The 23,469-nt window shown below is 44.3% G+C and overlaps 1 protein-coding gene across 1 annotated transcript in view; it reads right to left on the bottom strand.

The window, feature by feature from the left end:
* The window catches only part of GLT1D1 (glycosyltransferase 1 domain containing 1), an 87,581-nt gene that overhangs the window by 4,917 nt on the left and 59,195 nt on the right, over positions 1-23,469 (bottom strand). Inside the window, exons 9-11 of the mRNA XM_019486676.2 lie at positions 19,197-19,240; positions 17,656-17,776; positions 8,241-8,339 (exon numbers count right to left, since the gene is read on the bottom strand). Of these exons, the coding sequence (XP_019342221.2) occupies positions 8,241-8,339; positions 17,656-17,776; positions 19,197-19,240 (264 nt within the window). The remainder of the gene's footprint in view (positions 1-8,240; positions 8,340-17,655; positions 17,777-19,196; positions 19,241-23,469) is intronic.

Here is a 23,469-nt window from a genome sequence, read left to right as displayed (position 1 = left end):
ATAGGCAGACAAGGTTCTTTGGGTGAATCCGATATCTTTTATTAGACCAACTTAAATAGTTGGGGGGGGGGGGGGAATTTAGCAAGCTTTCAGGTTTTAAAACCCTTCATCAGGCTTCCTCAGCCGGGTTTTTAAACCTGGAAGCTTGCTAAAAACAATTTTTTTTTTTTCCCCCCAACTATTTAAGTTGGTCTAATAAAAGATATCAGATTCACCCAAAGAACCTTGTCCACCAATTTATGAGACTCGCGCTTCAGAACGGTTAGATCTACCCAAATCATCCCACGGGTGATCCATGGGAAGGTAAAAAAACAAAAACAAAACCCAACCCCCATGGCCCGCCCCCCCCCCCCCCCCCCCCCCCAAAATAAACCAACTCGATGCCCTTGGTAATTTGATTTGGGTAAAAAATTCCTTCCCAGTTCCATATCTGGTACTTGGTTTGATCCCTGACCATGCAAGCAAGATATGCCCACCCGACATTCAGATAATTACCCTGGAGCACTGGTTCACTCTGATGTCCTGTCTTTAGCTCTGGACAGTTGCTGTTGCTTCAGAGCAAGGAGGAAAAGGAAAGTAATTGGGAACATTGATTCTCCACTGATAACTGCAGAGCTGAAGCTCTGATCACGAAGCATGATGTCTGATTTTCCCTCCTACTGAGGTAGCCAAAATGCTTTTCCATATCTTAGGCCTTTGCCATCTTGACTATTGCAACGCCCTCCATTTCTAGGCATTTTGATATGTGTACTGCCCGTAGTAGATCATCCAAGGTTCAGCTTCCAATCTTCTCTACCTTGCCCGGTCATCTGATTGTCCTCCATCATCACCCCTAATGCTTTTTGTATCTACCGCCAACCCTTAATATTCAGTCTGTACAACCTCAGGCAAACTCTCAGGCTTCATCTCCCACTACATTCCCATATCCTTCTGTTCTCTCCATATTTGCCCCTGCAAATATCCTTTTATATCTCATAGTTCATAGTTTTATAGTAGTCTGGGGTCAGAAGGGACCTGAACAGATCATCTAGTCTGACCCCCCGCCACTGGCAGGAGCACACGCTGGGGTCACACGACCCCAGACAGGTGTTCGTTCAACTTCTCCAAGAACATGTGAGTAAGAGAAATGAAGAATGGCTTATGCTGGTGCACACCAGTCTCCTATATAATAACTTCAATAAAAACTAATGTTTAAAAATAATGTATGCAACTTATCTCAGAATAGAAGCAGCAATGTAACATTTCTTGACAAGGAGCTCTATTAGTGAGCTTGAAAAATGTGGCTATAGAGGACAAAATCTTGGAAATACCTAAATGTTAGAAGCAATGAGATGCTTCTTCATAGCTAAGATGCCTTGTGCTAGGGATAATTCCAGCCTAAGATGAACACGAGTCCAATGTGGAAAAGTAAAAGCTACTACAGAAGAGAAATGTGACATATGGAAAAAGCCAGGGTTGAAGAATAAGGATATGTCTGTCTTAGCCATGGCCTTTCTGCATGTGACTGCTGACAAGTCGCTTAAGACGCCGGAAAGATTTACACTGACTTTTCACTGGGACCTATATTACACTCTTGGAGCACCTAATTTGGGCTAACTTGGTTTTTTGGATGCTTGGCTTTAGAAAGCAGTAACCTAATTGTAGCTCGTACCATAAAAATCACTGACTCTGATCTGAGCTGCAAGTCTCTGGTACCTCTGACAGTCAGGTCCCCTACTGATGAATCGGGGCACCAAAAATCAATGCCACTTCTGAAAATGGAAGCCTCAATTTAATTTCTTTTTCTTTTAGTACACCCACAGAAAAGGGAAGTAGTAGTTTTGCCTCATGAATATTAATATTTAGGATGAGGGTTCAGTCGTTACAGTGCAGAAGAGTCGGGAGAAGGCCGTGACGTTTAGGTTAGTAATTAACATTACACCCTATTTATGGGCAGCAGATGTCCCCCGCAGCATCGTCATCCTCAAAGGTAACGTCCCTGCTATGCTCCCCCTCAGGAAAATGGTGCAATTTGACTTTTAAAATAACTAAATTCTGTAAACAGTGCATAAAAGAAATATTTTGCAAACAGACCTACATCTCCAACTATCCTTGGGAAATGATCCTGAGAAATATAGCAGGAACCAAGTTAATACAGTGAACATCCCTTGCCTTGCTGTGAGAACCAAGCCAGAGCTATTCCATAGCACAGACCCTGAAAATAAGTGTGGTTAATATATTATTTATATAACGAAAGTAAATCTGCAATTAAACCATTTCAATTCCAGCTTCAGGAGATGAAAGAACATGAAACTTAAACAGCAGAGAGTCACCCCAGGGAAGACAAATGCCAGATATAAAACTAAATTAACAATTCAGAATAGCAACACACCTTCCTAGTAATGGCAGAGCTCAGCAGCTGCAGGCATATCTGTGTGCTTTATAGGGCTATGGATTCGTATTTCCCAACCAGCGAAGCAGTCGGAGCTGGCCAAAAATAGCAAGCTAGTCTGTTTGGTACTGAAACCCTCCATACTAGAAACCTATATTAAACGATAGATCTTGGCATGTAGCCATACTGCCATAAAATGGGCATGGTCTGAGCCTAGGCTGCTACAGGAAGGTGCCATGCCAGACCAAGTGATCTTGCCTTTGCTTGCCTTGTTCTTCCCTGCCTCTATTTTAAAAGACGGCAGCATTATTCTTGGTGCCCCTTAAAGTATTGTGTCTGAACTCCACGTAGGGGCCTGGAGAGTTTTGTACAGCTGATTGTGACCCTGTGCAGGGACTGGCCTTCATAAACCTGAAATCTCTGGCTGCTAAACAACTGAACGTGGCCTCTCCATTTTACCACACTTTGGCGATTACGACCCAAACACGGCTTGCTATTCCTTTATTTCTTAAGACATCAGTTTCCGTTCGGAGTTGCATTAACTCAGTGTCACGTTGCATAAACTTGCACGTTTGAGTCATGGCAGGAACAAAAACATGGCTTGAAAAGAAGGCGGCTAACTACTCGCCGTGCAAGGTCAATATGTGTTGTGGTTTTCCCTTTTATGTTAACTGCTACAACCAGCTGGCTATTTCCTGTGCTGATTAGCTGGGTTGCCTATGTATAAGGCCATGCAATCTCAAAATACCCACAGGTGGTTAATTAAAACAAGCATAATTAAGCAAAATGTTGTCTAAATTCTTTGTAGCTAGGAAAGGTCACTTTCTTTTTCCCTAAGAAGGAAAGTTTGTGCTTTTATAATATTTTGTTTTCTAATATCGACTCAAATTCCTTCCATTTAGCTCCCAAAGGATAAGACAAGAGTAGCCCACAAACCAGAGCAACTCCTCCCCAACATGATCTACCTTGTTCCTTTGCAAAGTAGCATTTTTAGGAAAAGAAGAAACCCCTGGCACTAACTACTTCCTAGAGAATGAATTTTAAGTCAAATATGGAAACTTCCTGAAGTTTGATATATGTTCAGAGGTGGGAAGAGATGAGCTTCATAGATTTTTAGGGTCAGAAGGGACCTCAGTAGATCATTGAGGCCCTGCCCTGAGCCCTGGGCAGGAAAGAGTGCTGGGGTCCCATGACCCCAGCCAGGTGTTTGCCAAGTCTCCTCTTAAATACCTCCAAGGTAGGGGAGATCATCACCTCCCTTGGAAGCCCATTCCAGACTGGTAACCCTTACCATAAAAGTTCTTCCTAATATCTAGTCTAAATCTGCTCTTTGTCAGTTTGTGGCCGTTGCTTCTAGTTACTCCAAGGGGCGCCTTGCTAAACAGAGTATCTCCTATACCTTGCTGCCTTCCCCCCCCAATGAATTTGTAGATGGCCACAAGATCCCCTCTCAGCCTTCTCTTGCAAAGGCTGAAGAGATCCAGGTCCCTCAATCTCTCCTTGTAGAACCTTTCCTGCAGGCCACTAACCATACGAGTGGCCCTCCTCTGGACCCTCTGAAGGTTATCCACATCCATCCTCAAGTGCGGCACCCAAAACTGGACGCAGTACTCCACCTGCAGCCTCACCAGTGCTGCACAGAGGGGAAGGATCACCTCCCTGGACCTGTTCATGATGCACCTGCTAATGCATGATAGGGTGCGGTTAGCTCTATGGATCACTTCATCACATTTGTCGACTTACGTCCATCTTTGACTCCGAGATCCCTTTCTCCTGCTGTGCTGCTTTGAAAGTCATTTCACAATCTGAGCTGGATATCTGCAGTGTCCAGCTGGACTCAGGAAACATCTACAGGTGCTGAAAAACCACAGCATTTTGTTGCTGGATATGAGCCGGTGGGAAGGTGCTTCCCAAAAGGGTTGCTCAAACCATTCAGAATAGCTGTGAGCTGCAGGGTGTGTAGGTATCATGATGGGGGAATGGAGGAGAGGGGAGGAACAGTTTACGATCTCCAGAATTGACTTGCTGGTACCAAAGGAGCGGCAAAAGGGTCCTCCTTTCCTCGAGAAGGAGGTGGGGGAAAAAAGGCTTATCTGAGGGAGGAAGCTTATAGGAGAGTCCGACCCTGCAGCAGTGTGCGTGGGGAAGTTTGCCCAAGAGAAATGGCAAGGAAACCACCCTCACCCCAAAGAGAAATCCTATTGACCTTTTACTTACTTCAATACAGCTATATAGACTCTAATATAGGATACTGTCTGGGGGAAAATGGTAATTATCTTAAAGATTAAGACTCAAAACTAGATCCAATTACATTGACTATCCATCAACTTATTCATGGATAAGGAGAGGAGTGATTTCGGGTTACTGCTTAACAATATCAACACTGCCCGGGATATGACTGAGAATCACAATCGCTCTTTCTTCACTGATTAAAAATCTGGACTATTCAGACCACTAATCTGGTGTCTGCTCCTTTCTGAATAACCTGAATCAGAATTGGACGGACGGAAAACAGCATGTAAACCTTAATTCCAAAGAATATCTCTAAACAATTTGTTCTGATGGAGAGAATTAATTTGGAAGCAAATTAATTTGCTGTAATTGAGGTTATTATGCACGAATATTTCCTAGATTCTTAAGACCACCAAGTAATCAGAATAAGAGAGAAACTGTAGTTGCTTTCTACCACCTCCCTTGTCTTACCCCTACTGCCACGTTCAATCCTCTAAGAAACTAGGATCCAGAGTGCTACAGAATTGATGGATACTTCGTCAAACAATACAACAGGTTTTAGAAAGGGTTGCAACTAGATCTATTCTAATTTGTCTTGCTCTTTGATCCATTAAAACTATACTGACCTTGTGATATGATCCTGACTGTGAGCCTAGAGAAACTGTGGCATCTCCATCCCTGGAAGTTTTCAAGAGCAGGCGAGTCGGACACTTGGCTGAGAGGGTTTAGTTAGAGATGATCCTAGCTTGAGCAGAGGGCTGGACTAGATGATCTTGTGAGGTCCCTTCCACCTCTACTTACTTATGATCCTATATATTATATTGACTGCTTTGAAAGCCTGCATTTGATACAAATTTGTATTAAGAATTATTAAATCATCATTTTATAGTCACTTTACTTTTTAAGACCATAGGTGAAAGTGACTAGTGCATTGTCTGGCACTTTGGAAGAAAGTTATTCAAATATCTCCAGGAAGATCAATATATTAATGTGCAAATAAATTTTATTTTTTTTTTGCGCTGACCCACTTAGAAACCTTTGATGTCAGTACAGTATCAAAGGACTTTTATTATATATGTATAATACAACTGTTCACATATGGGGAAAGAATGTATTACATCCCTTTCCAAGTTAGGGTACCTGTACAAACATTAATCATACCAATGCATATATTACCTAGCTACTAAGGTAACATTTTTACTTAATTACATTCAGGGATGTCTAAGGGGAGGTGGAGGGAATACCAGGGGGAAAAGTGGCCTGAACACAGCACGTTGTGGGGGTTGGGAAAGACATAGCCTGAAGTAAGATAAATGCAAAATGCTTTGGTACACTGGTAAGGACTCCCACCGCTAAGCTGAAGGCATACTTTTGTATTTTGATTTTCATATAAATATAATTTTATATAAGACGCTGTTGGATAATAGACCCTGACCCTGCCAAGTTTTACCCTGGTGCGTGAGTTGGCACACAAGCAAGGCATATGTGACAGTGGTATTTGAGTTCAAAACCAAAGGTATCTGGTGTGTTGGGGGTAGCACCAGCATGTGCATGCATCCGATGGCAGGGGGCCGCCAGGACGAGTGCTCAGTATTAAGTCCCAGGGACGTGGTCCTCGCCCCTACCTTGGGCAAATTCAAGAGGAGGTTGGACGATCACCTGTCTGGGGTCTTGTGAACCCAGCATTTGTCCCTGCCTGTAGCAGGGGGTCGGGCTAGATGATCTGTTCAGGTCCCTCCTGACCCTCGCTACTATGAAACTATTCAGTAGCAATTATGCAACTGCATCCATAGTCGTGGACCCCTGGTCCCGGGCAGAACTCGACTGAAGTCAACGGGCCCTTTGCGGGGACAGTTTCAGAACCAGGGTTTAAATGCACGAATAGCTTTGGCTGGGAAGAGTTTGACAGCTTTGTCTCGAGATGATGGAGGGGGTGGGGATGAAGGTGCAATCCTTATCTAGGAAAACAGATTGCAGTAGTTTAGCAAAGATTTGGTTATAAAAACCCAAAGGGAACAATGAGTTCTCTGGGAAGAAAACTGTTAGTTGCAACCGTCTTTCCACCTAAAAAAAAAATTGCCGAAGACTAATGAAAATAAAGAGAAACTACCTTCCTGAGACTAAGCTTAATGGCATGCATTAATCACTCTCCACTCCGCAAAATGGGTAAATACAATGTATTTTCCACTTTGCTAAATGAGCAAATAGGCTATACTAGTAAGTTTTATTTAATCTTGAGTTGGATAAAAAACTGCTCTGCTGATGACTGGCTGGTACTTAGTAAATTCTAGCTTATGTAATAAACAAATTGATTCATCCCACAACCGTTCTTCCCCAGTAAGCATTACCGACTAACAGGGATATCAGCTGACCTGTAAAAATAATGCTAGTCACACAGTAAAAATGTGGATAGTTTGAAAACCGGATAAGATTTTAATAGAATTTCTTTCCTTGGCTACTGAAGCAATGGGTGCTTTAGGAATAGATAATATTAGTAAAACAATAATCCAGTATGCTGGCAGGTCAAGCAAATTTAAAGCAGAGAGCAAGTTAGTTGCTCTGACAGAGCCAAGGCAGAACACCAGAGTTGGCAATTTAATGAATACTGGCCAGAGCCAGTTCTGGTGGGACGTGTTAGGTCCCTATCAAGCACATCTATTGGAGAATAAATTAGTCCTTTTAATCAAGTCATCAGCTGAATCTGTCTTGCATCCTAAATTGAAAGCATCAAACTGTATTCTGAATCCTTGACTCCTTTTCTTACTACAACACGCGACTGGTGACAAAGCCGCCTATTTCTTTTTGAATTAACAGAGTCTTGACACTGAATCTTTAAATAAAAATAAGCTTGTGCACAGTCCTCTTGATTTTTCTTTTCAAGTACTAAATGGCCTCTACAGGATCCCTATGATCCTACTTTCTTTGTGCTTTTTTTTTTTCTCCCTTCCCGCTGATGGAAAACCACAGCAGAAAAATTAAGTGTTTTTTTTCCCCCCAAAGACTAGCAGGAATCTGTAGCAGAGCCATTTATACACAATGCACCAAAGCAATTACAGATCAATAACATAATAACAGAAAAAAAAATCACAATAATCAAAGACTCTCCAGAATTGCCACGTATGTAATGTTGCTTCCCAAATGCACAGTTATCCCAAATGTTCTCTTTACTTTCTGCATAATTGTAGTCATTCATTATTTTCTGCTCTAACATAATTCATGGCCTAATAAATCTAAATCTTAACATTATCCGTGCATTTCGTGAACCGGTCCTTGTAAGTTCACCTTTCACTCTGTGCTCCAAGGGAGATGTGATAGACGCACGATCCCTATCCTAGGGTTTGGCTCAGAAATCACCAGAACTAAAACAGCCGCTGATCAGACAAACTGACCGGTATTCAAATAAGTGGCAGGTTCCTGAGCACCATAGACTCGAAATAAGCATTCAGCAAGGCTGACACCTAGCAAAAATGTAGTGAATTGCAAAGAGAGCAAAAGCAGTTGGTTAAAGGCAGGCTAGGCACCCGGGTTAAGTGAATCCGAGTACAGCTGCTGCAAGAACCTAGATGCGAACAACTTAATGGAAAATAATTTTTGAAGGAAGCTAAAAATATCTGAATAGTAGGTTGTGTTTTGTTACCTGGGGATCTGCAAACAACAGTCCTGTGTCTTTATGTTTTATGATGGCTGCGTTTCCAGGAATATTCCTTGCCAGCACTGGAACGTCTAAATCCATTGCCTAAAGTGGACAGGGGAAAAAAACCCCCCAAGACAACAATTTTAGGAGAAGTTTGTACAGAGATGAAAATACTGCTGCAGCATGAGCCACCCCTTCCCAAATACCATGTTAACCACTTCATGGACCCTCGACATCAACACTTTTAAAATATTATCTTTGCTGATTGCCTTGACGGCTGCTGGATGGATGGTTCCCCTTTTAATGCCAGTGTTCAAAGTGGATACAGAGTTTCTTAGAAGAGGGGAAAGTTGAAACCCCTTAGAAGTTCCTAATTTATAGCAGGAATTGAGGGGTTAAGATAAATAATAAGAAACCAGGGCTGGAAGGGACCTCCTAAGGTCATCAAGCCTAGTGCCCCAGCTCAGTGTGGAGGGGAGGGATGCTGCAACAAGCCAGTAAAGACACCTGTAGATGCGACGGGACTTTAGTCCTTAGGGGTGCAATCTATGCCCCCTAAACCAAAACAGTGGTTATTTAATTGCAACGGTAGGGTTTTATTTTTCTGTCCCTGTCATGGCAAGGGGCCCAATCCTTTTTTCTCTTTTGACAGAGCCTGCCCAACACTGGGGGGGGTGGGTTGAGTGGCCCCTGAGATGCGGGGGTGCCCCGGTCCTTCTCTCTATGGTGGTGGTGCCCTCTGGGGCCACCTGGGAGGTCTGCTAGTGGGCCAGCTTGGAGGCAGCACCTGGTCTGACCCAACTCTACCTTGACTTTGGGCTGGGGCAGCACCTGGCCTGCCAGTGGCCCTGGGGGGGCCCTGCCGCTGCAGAGGGAAGGACCAGGGTCCCCTGCAGCTCAGGGGTTGCCCCCCTGGTCATGGAAGACGCAGGCAGGCTCCGCCAGGGGGCACGAGGGGAGAATTGGGCCCCTTGCTGCTTCTGTCTTCAGCAGACACCTGCTGAAGGCAATGGCGAGGGACCTAATCCTTTTTTTTCTGCAAAGCCTGCCCACCTCTCCCGTGGCTGGAGGGTGAGCTGATTAATAGCCACACTGCATCGCTGCAAACTAAATTACATTGGGATGTAGTTTAGTTTGCAGCGATGCAAGCTGATTGGAAACCCCCAAAGCTCTTGCACGTGCACAGTGTGACTCCATTAAGCCACACAAAGTGACATTTTCATCACATGGACATGCTAATAGTGTCCTGTGTACAAGCGCCCTCTGTCTGCAAATTGTGCCCACTTCTGAGTAAGAGTCTGGCTTGTTGCCTTGAGATCTGCAAAGCTCAAACCCCACGACATCCCCCATCAAGGCCGTGCTGTGAGGCCACAGAAGATGTGGCAGAACCAGAATTGCCCTCACCTGAGGTAGCTGCAAGATTCCTGCTAGACAGATGCAGGGAAGGGGACATGGGGTTGCTGGCTGCTGCTTATATCATTTCAGACTGGCTGCAGATCCAGGTTTCCCTCCCATGAATCATGACTTTTGTGAATGTATGTTATGGCTAGAAACTTTTAAAACTAGAGTTCAAATATTACAACAACCAGTGGGTGAGACCTGGTCACCCTAGAAAAGACTACCTGCTGCCTACTTACTCATTTGTCAAGCCCCAATTTGAAATTCTAATTACTATTGCTGGCTTTGGAAATCTCAAAATGCATCGATTCAGAACAAATAAAGTCTCGTCTTGTCCAATTATCACAGTGTCAAACAACAGAAAGAAATTCACTCCACAAAATGTTCAATCCATTTCATACTGATTCACTGTCACTTTAGCGAGAATGCAGTTTTAATTACTGTCATTATAGTCTCTGATGGAGAGCACTTTTCCTTCAGCCTAAGTGGCATGAAAACAAGGCTCAAGGTGGGGGAGAAAGAAATGGGACAAAACACTTGTTTTGTTTTGTTTTTAAATCTGGACAAAACTAAAAAACAAAAAAAAAAACAAAAACAAAAAACCCCACAAAAGCCACAGCCCATAATATGCAATTCCAATTCTGATCTGAACAGTAAAGGGAACGCCTAGCAACAGGTGTTAATAGTTTAAAGTATCCAAGGGAAATATAATTTCACTGCAGAGAAATCTGCCTTGGCTACACCAATCCTAGTCCTTCTGGCATCCACATCTGCTTTGCCGTAGTTAGCTTCGAAAGTACAATCCTGAGTGTTACATCTGGTCTAGACTTTACACCAGAAAACAGTAGGCTAACTGGAGTAACTGGGATTGAGGAAGGGGAAAACAGATTAAGCAGCTGGAGCTAAGGGCTAGATTTTCTGAAGGCATCTTGCAACCTAAAGACATAAGGGTGTGCCTCGGCGGCAGAATTAGATTAAATATATTTACTCGCTCGGGATAGGTGATTATGGTTCAATTCTTCCCCTGTGCCTTGAGGGCATTTAGATCCACATCCCTCACCTGCCAGAATCACCTGATCATCAGCCTAGATCAGGGGTGGGCAAAATGTGGCCCGGGGGCCAGATGTGGCTCGCCAGGCCATTCTATCCGGCCCATGGTGCCCATAAAAAATGTGAGAAATTAATATTAATCTGTCCCTGGCAGCCTGTCGTGCAGCCCTCGATGGCTTGCCAAAACTCAGTAAGCGGCCCTCCACCCAAAATAATTGCCCACCCCTGGCCTAGATGATCCCCTGGGATGAGGCATTCTCTATATCTTCCTTTGTCCTCTGTCCACTCTGTCTGGATCCAACACTGGTACTACGAGGTAGTCATTTTACTACTAGATCGCTGAATCTTTTTTCCAGGTCAAATTTGTCTAACATCATCTTCCTGACACTTGATGATGTTATATCTTTTTATCAGTAAGAATGAAAAGTTCCCCAGCTATTAGGCCCCTTTTTCCATGAATCTATACCGTGATCAAGTCGCCCCTCAACTTTCCTGGGGCCCACATCCCCCAGATGTCAGGAGAGAGAAATGACAAGCAAATACTTATTTCAGTGTTTTGTATTTCTCCTTCAGTTTAAAAACTGCTGGGGGAGTTCAAACCTGGATACTTCATGCGGCTTTTGCCATATCGACACAACTTTTCTAGATGCTCTCTCCCAGTGAAATAAAACCCTGTTCAGAGAAATAATCCCTGTATCTATTTTTCAACAGATTGCTCCAGAATCAGTTGTGGTGACTACCTGCCACTTGCTAACTGGGGAACGCAGGGCAAGTAGGATAAAACCAGGCAGCTTTCACTCGAGCAACATCCTGAACAATTCATTAACCACAACGACAATATATATGAAGGTTGACCAACCAACATATGAGTGTCGTGTGCGTGGCTGTCTAATGCTGAGTTTCCTACACATTGTTCTGCTGAGCCAGGTCTAGCCTGCAGAGCACTGCTCGTTGTAGCACCCCCTTCTCCGAACACCATGCAAACTGCAGCTCACTACAGTTGGCCACAAAGTTCACATTTCATTTCCCATCACTGCTGGGGAAAGGCTCTGTTCTATCTTTGGGAGTCTGAGGGCAATAAATACAACAAATTAAAAAAAAAAAACCCTCTGAGGCCCCAAATCACATAGGTGCTGATGAATTACAGCCACCAAATGACAGAACAGATGGCCAAATACATAAGACAAGGGTTGGCTTTCTACCAGCCAGACATACACAAATGAATTGTGTTGTAAATAATTACTTCATAAAGTGGCTTGGAATTTAATGCAGGCGCTTAGTTTATTTTTAAGCACTAAAAAGAATCATTTGCATTGTTGGAAATATGTATAATTCACTGACCTATAGCACCTGCAAATAATGGGTTAAACAGCAATTTATCTGGATGGCCATCTGGTTTGTCACATTATTTGGCCTGCAAATATGTTTTAGTAATTCAGAAGAATGTAGGGTATAAATTTACTTTTCCAAGCATAACACAATGCACGTTTCCTACTAGTCAGGGTAAGGTTTGGGAAAGGAAATGCAGTTTTTGCTTGATTTCCTGACTTTCTGGAGTTTCCTTCTCTGCCTTCATAATCGGTGGGTTAAATTCCAAGGCACTAGTGCTGGACTTCGCATGATGGCTGAGGCTGGATTTTGTACCATAATTACAATATATTAGAAGGTACCCACCTCTCAATGCTTCTATTTCTACATTGCGTTTTCTTTATTTGGCTCCCTGATTTAGGCTAGGGACAATAATTGCAAATAAACCTGTATAAATGATCGGAAACCGCTTCAAATCTGTAACACAACAGAAGTTCATTGCACATAAACCACTTCAAAATGGCCAAAAGCAATTTAAGATAAACCTGAATGGATGTGTATCTGATTTAACTGACTTAGGTTAAACTGATTTATTGAACTTTTGTCCCAATCCCTTCCAGATTCAAGTTAACTCACAGCCCCCAGCATGCTTTGCACCTCCCCCCAAATCCTACCCCCCCCCACCTTGTAGAGTGGGTGGGCTAGCCTTGGCCCAAGCTGTCTGCAGGGAGGTGTGCTTGAGTCCCTTCCTACCCCGGTTTCTGGCCTGGACCACTGCAGGCACGTGGCTGCATTCCCAGAATCAAAAGTGAATATCTGTTCACTTGCTATTGGTTCAATCTGTGCAGTTTAGACTAACCTACAAAGATTGAATTGTTTCAGCCTTGGGCTTTTTGGCTGCCTATACTTAGCCTTAAAGGTTGTATTAGTTGCAAGATCATGATTTTTAAAACCCCTGCAGCAAACAGTAGACTGGAGGAGTGGGTTTCTGGTGAAAGGCTGTTGGGGTTAAAAAGGTTTGGTTCATCCACTCAAATGTATAATCTGGGCAGCACTAATAGGTTTCAACTGAAAGAGATCTGTATGATGTGGATGCTAGTTGACCAGATGAACTAGAGCAGAAGGTGCTCAACTTTCCAGCCCCACAGGCTGGATGAGTCACGTCATGCCTGTCCTCAGGCCAGATCTGCTGCATAGGGTCAGTCTGCAGGCCGGACACAGCATCGGGTCAGTGTTGGGGGCCAGTCTGCAGGTGCAACCCGAGTCCTGCATGATCTAGCCATAGCCTGGCCTCACGCATCGGCCCTGCCCCACACACCAGATGCAGCCATGACCCAGCCCTGCACATCAGATAAGGCCACAGAACAAACTCATATGCCAGGGCATAGGACCATGTTATCCAGCCTGCAGTGCTCCTTACAGGTCTAGAAATTTGGCAGTGAGAGAACGGTGACAAGATTAACTGGCACGGCTCTTGGCAAGTAATGCTGCTACCCCATCCCTGCAGCCAAATTTCTGGACCTGTAGGAAGCCTCACAGGCTGAATGATACCGCCTCTCCCACATGGGCTGGAGGTTGAGCACCACTGAAATACGGCAAACAATCAAAGTAGTGATGTCTGGTGATAACCTCGCTTACGGCATGAAGTAACCAGATATGACTTGGTTGTTTAAAAGGACAACTGGGCTCCTTGTGCAAAGAAAATTATGCATAGGAGTTAATTTTTTTGAAATGCATGACCTTATTACATTCTGCATGTTCTGGTGGATTAAAAGGTTCCTGAAAGAGTCCAAAAAACTTCAGCCAGTTAGTTTTGTGCCTGGTTAATTAAACAAGATCTTAACAGACATCTCTTCCTAAAATTGGCCATCACAGGTTGGCTGTTTGCCTAATTAAACTGATACTTCTTTCAAGAGGTATGTTTGGAAGGCAGGTGCTTCCATCACGCTACCCATAGTTGTCCAGGGAATACTCTTAGAAAATCCGAATAATTCAACTTGGTATTTGGTGGTTCTGGATGAACATCACTGAAAACTACTAGCCTTAGGATAGCTTCTCACTGGATAACCACAGGCCTGGCTACATTCACTGCGGTCCATAGATTGTCATTAATTCCTAATTGGATTGAGCTTCCCAGCGTACTACCAGTCATGGTACTTGCATAGTTCTGTTTACATGAGTTTGGATTTGTGAGTCCGATAGTACATAGCTTGTTAAATGGCTTAATGTACAAGCAAAACAGCTAACGACTTACCACAGTTCACAGCTTCATTTTTCCATTTCAGTTACTCTGCAGGTTTCTCAGGCTAACTGCAAATAGTCAAAAGCCCAAGGCTGAATCGCTTCAGTCTTTTCGTGTTAGTCTAAGCTGCAGAGATTAAACTGAGAAGCAAGTGAACAGACATTCACTTTTGATTCAGGAAATGCAGCCGCATGCCTGTGGTGGCTCAGGCTGGAAGCCGGGGGGCATTAGAGCACGCCTCCCCACCTCTGCTGAAAGGAAGGGACTGGAGCTCCAAGGCTTTTCCTCCTTCCCTGTTGCAGCAGAGGGTGTGTGGACAGCCCAGGGCTAGCACACTGGAGAGTGAGGGTTTAAATCCCCTTGCTTGCCCACACGGGACCCCAACCCGGGTCCGCCTGGGTACAGTACAGTGCCTGCCAAGCTTCTGCCTCCCCCTCCCCCTGCTTCCTGCTTGAGGCTGCCAGCCTGAGGACTGAGTAGGTGGGGACAAAGGTAGTGGCACTGAATTCATAAAAGCTTGAACAAGAATAGTCTTTGCTCTGAAGCGAGCAAGTATCGATCACAGCAATTTGCAACCTCAAGCACATAACAAAGACCAACCAACAATCTTTGCCTAAGCTAAGCCCAGTAAAACAAAGTGAGAGCGCACAGAATTTAAGTCTAACTTAAAATGAGATGTAATAAACCAATAAGGCAAGAAAAAGTCTTGCATAAGTCTTACATAATCCTGAGGGCAGAGTGTCTCCTTACAGCTAGATATTCAGAAAGTCCTTCTTGGGAAATCAGCAGGTGGTCTTAGGTGTTGGAGTGGCAATCCCACAGGCCTCATCTCTACTTGGGTTTTTACAGATGCACTTGCACCCTCTTGTCCCCCTTGTGCCTTGACATTAGTACGCTTGTCACCTCTAGCACCTTTGGCAGGACTCTTATGCATTCAGTGTCTTTTGTCTCTGCCTAGGTATTCCTGTCGCCCACCTCTTAAAGGCTCTTCTTTATAATATAAATGTAGTTCTCTGCTTTCTTTGGTCACACCAGCCCAAGCAATCTGGGACCCTCTCCTGTTCCCTTAGCTCCGTCTCCAGCACATACATGTGATGATTGTGCCAGGTCTTTGCCAATGCCTTGCCCACCTCTCAGTCTGCTCTTGCAGGGGCTTGCCCTGTGCTCACAGGTGGCAGGGGACCAGGCTCTTCCCCCTCCCCCATGGCCTGGGGGAGATGAAGGGAATTATGCCCCCTCTCCTTCCCCTTATCAACTGCTTGCTTCAGTCTCTGCCATAGGTGGGGAGGGGGGTGTAGTCTGCTGGTCTTCTGCTGGTTCCCTGCCAAACACACCCTGGCTGGGATCCCGTGCGGGTAGGAGAGGGGGTTTAAATCCCCCTCCCTCCCCTCCATCTGAGGGGAGCCTGCCCCTGCCCCTACCCCCTCTGCTCCAGCTGCCCCCCCACTATCCCCCTTTCAGGCAGACCCGGCTGTAGTCCCCAGCTGGGTTTCCCACCCCCACCCTGTTGTCACAGCCCTCGCTGCTCTGGCACAGACAACCTAGGGCTGCAAAGCATGCTGGGATACTGGGGGACTGTGATTTAACTTGAACCAGGAAGGGGTCTGGGACAGAAGTTTCATAAAATAGTTTGACCTAAATGAGTTAAGTCTGATACAGGGGTGTAGGCTGATACTACATTCAACCAGGTTTATCACAAACCAGTTTCTGATGCTTTGAAAGTGGCTGAGTGCACTGAACTTCTGTTCTGTTACAGGGATCTGATCACTTAAACCAGTTTTTGTGTAACTTCTGTCCCTGGCCCTAGTGTATTCAGCTACCAAAGTTACCACAATAGATCCTCCACTTTCAGCACTGCAAGTCTCTGCAGTCATGTCAAATGGATTAAACTACAGACAAGCCTTAAGTTGACACGATGCACACACCAATAAGGAAAGACAAATAGCCCGGAAGGATCTTCTGTGCAAGTAGGAGATAAAAGTAAATCCAACATGGAAAAATGCTGATGAATGCATCTGGGGGATTATTTCTCCAAAATACTGGTTTTTTTAATAGGGAAGAGAGAATCAGAAGGAAGGAAGCCTTGTAAGTGATTGAGCAAGGTGTGTGGTAAAGGCAACCAAGCTCCTGTGGCTTAGCGGTGCTGCAAGTTTTAAAAAACTGATAGAGCAATAAATAGGAAAGCATTTACCATTCTTTTTCTGTAATGGCTTTCAATGAAGCCAGGGGTTGTGTAGCAGACCTGCTCCTGGAATGAAAATAAGCTTACTCATTGCAACTACATAATAGAAGCCTATAGAGAGGCAGCTCTCCCCAGGAAGCAATAATCAACTGTTTAGCGGCGTTGGTATGAAAATAATGACAGTCTGTTTTAGGCGAACACTTCCCACTAACTGACTCGGTCTGAACCACAACTTGTTGGGATCGCAGCTTCGACAAAGCAGAGCAGACCTCAACCAACGAGGCAGGTGGTTTCTTTAAAAGTGAACAAGAATGATCCTAGTTTTGACTCATCAAGCATGTGTCAGAAACTGCCCTGCGTGTGGTCAGCAGCACCGTTCCCTCCTGCAGTAAAAGCCAAAGGAGGGGATCTTTTCTTTTTTTCTGGAAATTCCAGCAAGAAAAAAAATCCTCGGGGGAGATTTCTACAAATCCCTGTGCTAGTCCCCACCTCTGGGAGGAAAGCAGGTCCTAGACACAGCAAAATCTTGATTTTTAGAGACCGGGTTTATTTGTGCTGAGGTGCTGGATATCCACAGCGGTTGTTCTGTCTCCTCGCCAGGGAAATCCAGCTGTGGGTTAGGACACCCCGGAGGGAAGCACACAGTTGCTGCAGGAAATGGTGGCGTGGATGCAATAGGTAGCCAACTTCCCTGAGTCAGTGGTGCACCAAAACCCTGGGACACTTCCAGCCCGCGCCATGTAAACCCATTGCTTTCTCCCCTTTGGAGGCCTGTGAGAGTAAGCAGGGAGAGCCTCTGAAATAATTTTTTGCCACCAGTATAGCAGATGAATAAAACAAGTCTGCCATGGTTAATCGCTACAGAATTAAGTAACCAAATCCAGCCTTTTGCCTCGCTTCTGAACATGATGTAAAAATAAATTAAAGCGCTTTCTAGAAACTTTATAAGGAAGGGTATCCTGAACCATGACTATCTGACAGTCAAAGTAAATCAGAATAATTATCATACCTAAGGTTCTGTAACATTAATTTAACAGGCTTGATGAAATTACATCCTGTCCTTAAAAACCTGTCTGATTTAAGAGAGAAACTTCTATTAACTCTTGTGAAGAAACCGGTTTGGTTTGGTCTTTGCTGGCTTTTAAAATAGAAGACAGAAATGTTGACACCGATTTCAACATGTACAAGGCAATTTGAGATGTGTCCTCTGCACAGCCTCCGTACTTAGCAACAATTACCTCCAGGACTGCAGCAGACATCCCCTCCGAAATGGAGCTGTTCACCACGGCAAAGCATCTTTTCACAGCAGCATGCAGATCATCTTGAGGTATCTCCTGTAATAAATGCACCCCAGGTGACCTAGAAATAAAACGGAAATAGTTAGGCCATCTCCTACTGTGCACTAAAGTTTATTTCCGAGAATTTAGGGGAGCTAATTATAACCTAGAGGTTACAACAAACCTGGCAGTCAGGAATCGTGGTCCTGATATCAACTCTAACAATGACTTGTCCCTTTCTTTTCCTCAGTTTCCTATCTGTAAAATGGGTACAACAAGAGTACTATTATGAGTCTAGCTATAATGTTACTAGATCCTTAGATAAGCTTCTGTTTGTATGAAGTCGTAAGACTAGAATGGGTGCAGTAGTTCACACTTCTACTAAATAATATTGTTATTTGTTTTATTTAAATAATTTAAATAAGATAAATTTTAAATAAATATAATAAATATTTAATATTTATATAATAAATTTAATAATTTATTTATTATTTATTGTTTTATTTAAATAAATTGTCTCATATGTACTCCAGCAGTGCCTCAACATGTTAGCTGAGACTGGAGATCCACTGCACCAGGTGCTGTATAAATATACTGTAAACCTTGGTGTCTTCCCAGGAAAGCTTACGGTCTATATACAGACATGATAGAAAAAGAGGGTGAGGATAAACAGAGGCATGGAGAAGGGCAGAGCACTTTAGTAAGGGATCTATGAACATAACTCTGGTCCCATTGCGTCCCAGTTCATCTGCCTTTCTAGACCGTACAGTTCTGGTCTTGTAGCGTTTACACCAGGTTGTACAGGTGTAAAGTGACTGTACAAGCTGCGGCAGAATTGGGGCCGCATGCCACACCTGGGGAATATAGACCGTCACTTAAAATAACCTCCATGAAAAGGTTTTGAGCCAGCTACCCAGAGGAAGCCAGGAAGCTTTCTTCCCAGGAATGGCACTACAGAGCACAAATGTTGTGCAGATTTTTAACTGTGCCCCAAACTATCCGACCGGCACTAGCAACCAGCCAGGAAACCGGCCTCTTGTTCTGTTCCAGCCAGGCAGTTCTTACGTACAGCAGAAGAAAATCTGCTCCCTAAAATTTATACGCTTCAATTACAGAACATATAAACTTGAGACAAAGAAAGGCCACGGCAGGTTATCTTGTCCACCCACTCACTTGCCAACCACCAGCATGTCAGCACTTGCAGAAGCAAGGGCGAAGAGCAGACTGAAAAAAAGCCATGTAGATTATAAAGGGAAGGATTCAACCTCTAAATTAGCTGTGAGCTAGCACAGACCAACATGCAGGGGCTATCTGATTGTGGGAAGCTGAAAGCACGTGTAATAGAGTTTGCATAGGGCTCGCAAATGAAATATCGGAGCTAGTTGGTTAGACGTGCAGGCAACGGACTGCACCCCTAAATGCAAGAACCTGCGTAGACAACAAAGCTCGGGAGCCGCCTACTTCTGTTTAAACTGACAAAGAGCATAACAGCGACAGCTTGCCTTTTAATCTTTTCTTTGACTTCGCTTACAAAGAGTGGGTCAACCTAAAAAGGAAACACACACAGAGTTATGTCTCCACGTAGCAGTGCAATACACACATTAAAGGAAAATACAAACTTCCATGGGTCAGTATTTGCAAAAATATGCTATTCTTTAAGAATGGGGGTTAAATCATGCCATTGAAAACTGCATTTGGTAGAGTCACATTTTGTTCTAGAGAGAAATGACCTTGAGATCAAGGCCCTAGACTGCTAGCGCATAGCTACCTGGGGACAGCAGTACTCGGCTAAGATGGGAGTGAACATAAACTGCTCTGTTACTCCTCTTGCAGCCACTTGGTGCACACTAGGTGCACTTGGTGCCCTTGGTGCGCACTAGGAGAGCTTCCCCCAAGTTCAAAGTGGAGTGAGTGTACTGGCATTTAATAACCACTAAGCATATACCCACGGGTAGTTGGTGCAGGGTCACAGTAATGGCCGCTGACCGATGTGAAAAAAACCCGAACAGCACTTTACCGAAAGAAGAAACGCATCAGGTCAACTTGGCTCCCAGCATCGGGAGCTTCAGCAGGGCTTTTTGACGCTTTTACCTGATAGCTGATTCAAGCAGCTATTAGATAAAAGCACCAAGAAGCCCCACTGAAGCGCCCGATCTATACAGACGTTGGGTGAGCCGGGTCAAACTACTGTGATGCCTCTTCTGGGAATGCATTGCACATGGCACGGGCGCATGCTGAGCTGAAAGTAAAGTCCTGTTTTGGGGGGTTTTTTTCAAATCGTAAGCAGATGGTGCTGTAAAGTCAAACCCTAGCACACTGTACGCTCTTTCCCTTAAGGAGACCAAGTTTCCAGCCAGATGCAGGTTTCTTCTTAGCCTTGGCAAGTCGGTCACTCTGATCACAACTCTTCTCCATAGGAGGGGTAAGGAGAATCATGTCTTTCCCCCTCTTCACAATGGAAGTCCTTGGGTACAGGGGTGGTCTCTTCTGGTCTACTAACTTCACTGCAATGGGCCTTGGATTTCAAATGGCTCCTCAAAGGCTACTGTAGTGCAAATGATTATTAACTGGGTGCTGACGTGCTACATGGCAATCCAGCAGTGTGAAGACAACCTGCCCCAGGGACAGAAAGGAACCGGAGCATGACGCTAGGAGCTGGGTGCATCCAAGTGGCACAGACCCAGCATTCGTCCTTCGTGCTGGGTCTGATGCTCTCAGGGCTGTCGGCAGAGGGAAGCAACGAGCCTTCCTTCCCACTTTTGGTTCTCAACACGCAGCCAGCCTTGCCCCGAATCCTGTGCTCTTCAGCATGCTGATGGCCATATTCAAGCAGATTTAAAATACTGGCATTGTTTGAAGCATTAGTTTGAAAAACTAATAAACATAAAAGTCTAAAATGCATGAAGATAAAAGGAGAAGTATTCTAGGCTTATTAAAAACAGTTTTATAGACACAGGAAATGAAGTCAAGCAGACTTTATTTCCAGAGCGTCTCTTAAAGGCTGTTGCTTTAATAAGTTTTAAAAAAACAAATAGATATTTGGAAATCAGAACTAGACAGAAGCACAAAGGACAGCACAGGATTTGGGTTTTTTTACATTTGTTTTTGATTAAAGAGGAGGATTGAATACATTAAGTTGATTTATGAGAGGCTGCACAACATGCAGCATTTTAAACCTGGGGACAGTATAGTTTAATATCTGCGCCCCGCTCATGTGGTGCTTCTCCTTTTCGAAGGAACATATAGCGCGCAATTATTCTAAAGGGAGCTTGTCAAATAAATACCATTCTTTGCTATAGGTCACAAAATGCTTATTCAAGTTATTTAAAAATTAAAAAAACCCCGATCACACACTTTAAAGACTTGAGTTTAAAACTGCTATTTTGTCCTTTCAGCATGGGAACAATTTCTGCAGGAAACCAAAGGGGCAATCCACTCAGGGCACATGCCAATCTTTATGACACTTGGAAATTAATTCTTACCATGCATGCAATATGAATAGCCTTGTAAAACTCTGTCTCATCGGGTATTTTTGATGGTGGTTGTGCGCAGGGAAGTTTGAGGAAGTTTTTGGTATTTGCTACTTCTAGCAGCAGACCAACAGATCAGTCTTCTGAATCAATCTGTCAAGTTTCAGGTTCCTCTGACATTTTATATTGAACTTCCTGACCGCTATTTCATCATAAATATCTTTTTTTGGCTTTCCCCTAAAATACTACTTTTGTTGCTAAATTTTGCACTGAAGGGATTTTTCTTTCTTCCCATTAAAGTCAATGCAATATTTACAAGCGACTATGTGATTTAGTCTTTCCTCTTCTGCCGTTAGGAAGACGGCTAAAAATGCAGTTCGTCACTCTTGCGGTTTGTTAGGTCTTGGTGCCTAACCCAGCCGTTCCACCGGGAGGCAAGGAATGGCTACCTGTGTCATAAATACTGTCCCTGTCCGATGGATGGTTTCATTGGTAGAGGATCCAAGGTGCCTGGCCCAAACCGTGAGAACCCGGCTGAAATGCTGATTTACTTTCAAGGCAGGTAATGTCCTGATGAAGCAATTCTCCCGATAGCGACTTCACTACAAGCTCCATTCATGCGCTCATGGATGTAGACGGTCCATCCCAGACAAATAAGTGGAAGCTCTACATTAGCAATGTGATTACACTAGCACCCAAAGGTGTGGCGGGGTGTGGTGGCAGAACGATTTGAGTGTCTTGCTAGAGATCCAGAGGTGTGAATTTGAGCCTTGATCTATGCTTGCATTAAAGGCTGCCTATGTTCATGTGAGCTGTAAATGGATTGCTTGTACGACTTAACTACACTAGTTCACCGAGTCACCTAGCTAAGAACTGTTTTCCAACTACTCGGTTGGTGGAGTTGCTTAATGTCCCTCATTGTAGGCATTAAATGAGCAGACTGACCCTTTTTGACCAAAAATATTAGCGGCTTGGTTCAGAAAATGCTGCGTTTGGATGGCGGGGAACCACCAGGCCATAGTGTTTGAACCGCTGATCTTGGGGAAAAGGATGTACCTATGTAGCGAGTGTGATTCCTTGCACAGCCAGATGGAACACAAAATAAACCTTACAAACATGCCAAGCAGGAGTTTGCACCAGTCACCAGCCGTTCCCAGCCTGTGGTACGGGTACCGCCAGTGGTACGCAGACAACCTGTCGGCGGTACGCGTTAACAGATTTATTAAAATTATTTATATGACAAAAATCTGCTGGTGGTACTCAAGGTCGACCTGAAAAATTTGCTGGTGGGACTTAAGGTTGCATCGTTTTAAACTGGTAGTGCGCAATGTGTCAGACTTTGGGAACTGCCAAGTACGTCCTGTTAAACAACCCCTCCCCTTCCCCAAAATATAGTTTTTTACAGGAAAACTTTTCAGGGTTTTACATCTCATCAGTTCATAAGAGACCACGGAGAGGCAGCTGGCCCTGGACAAATAGTTTATAAGGGGAAAAGTTGTTGCACTGACAACACCGTGGATGCACGGACAGCAAGAAACAAGATCTAATGGGACAGGTCAGCCTACTAAACAAGCACCAGTTTGCTGGCAGGCCAGGCATGTTTGATACTGCAAGGAGTCATGGATCGGACATTGCACCAAGACAAAGATGTCTTTGCTGAAGCACAAGGCCTACGGTAATCAAAACCCAGGAGGACCTTCTATAAACTACTGCATTAAACAACTGGCAGCAACGTTCTTTGAGTAGATGTGATCTCTTTTATTAAACCAACTGAGTAGTTGGAAAAAAGTGCTTAGCAAGCTTTTGGGCGCAAGCTTTTAAACTTGCTAAGAACTTTTTTCCAACTCCTCAGTTGGTCTAGTAAAAGAGACCACATCCGCTCAAAGAACCTCGCCTGCTTACAGACGAACATGGCTTGCCTGTAGACCAACACGGCTACAACCAGGAACCCAGCATCAAACCTGCCATTTGAAAATGAGCTTAAACAAAAGTAGTGGTCCAGAAATGTCTTTGCTAGGATGAGAAGAGAACTGCTGCTGTCTGAGCTTTGTGGGAAGCACAGCTCTTAGTGCATTTGCAGTTCTGTCAAAAAATCGTGCCCTGAAAACTACCCAAAGTCGAAAGAGCTATGCCTGCAAACCTATTCGATAAGGACAGGTTTTGCTCAGTATCGGCCGCACATGAGCTTCTGACACTGCTGCTGCAAGAGGAGGCTTTTTCATAGCTGTGGCTGACCTCCTATTAAAACCTTTGATCACTGACTGAGCAGGCGTACCACATCACTAGGTTTTGACTGTGCGGCTTT

This window comes from Alligator mississippiensis, chromosome 10 (assembly GCF_030867095.1).
Source record: "Alligator mississippiensis isolate rAllMis1 chromosome 10, rAllMis1, whole genome shotgun sequence".
Lineage (NCBI taxonomy): Eukaryota > Metazoa > Chordata > Crocodylia > Alligatoridae > Alligator > Alligator mississippiensis.
This window is presented reverse-complemented; position numbering and strand designations above follow the sequence as displayed.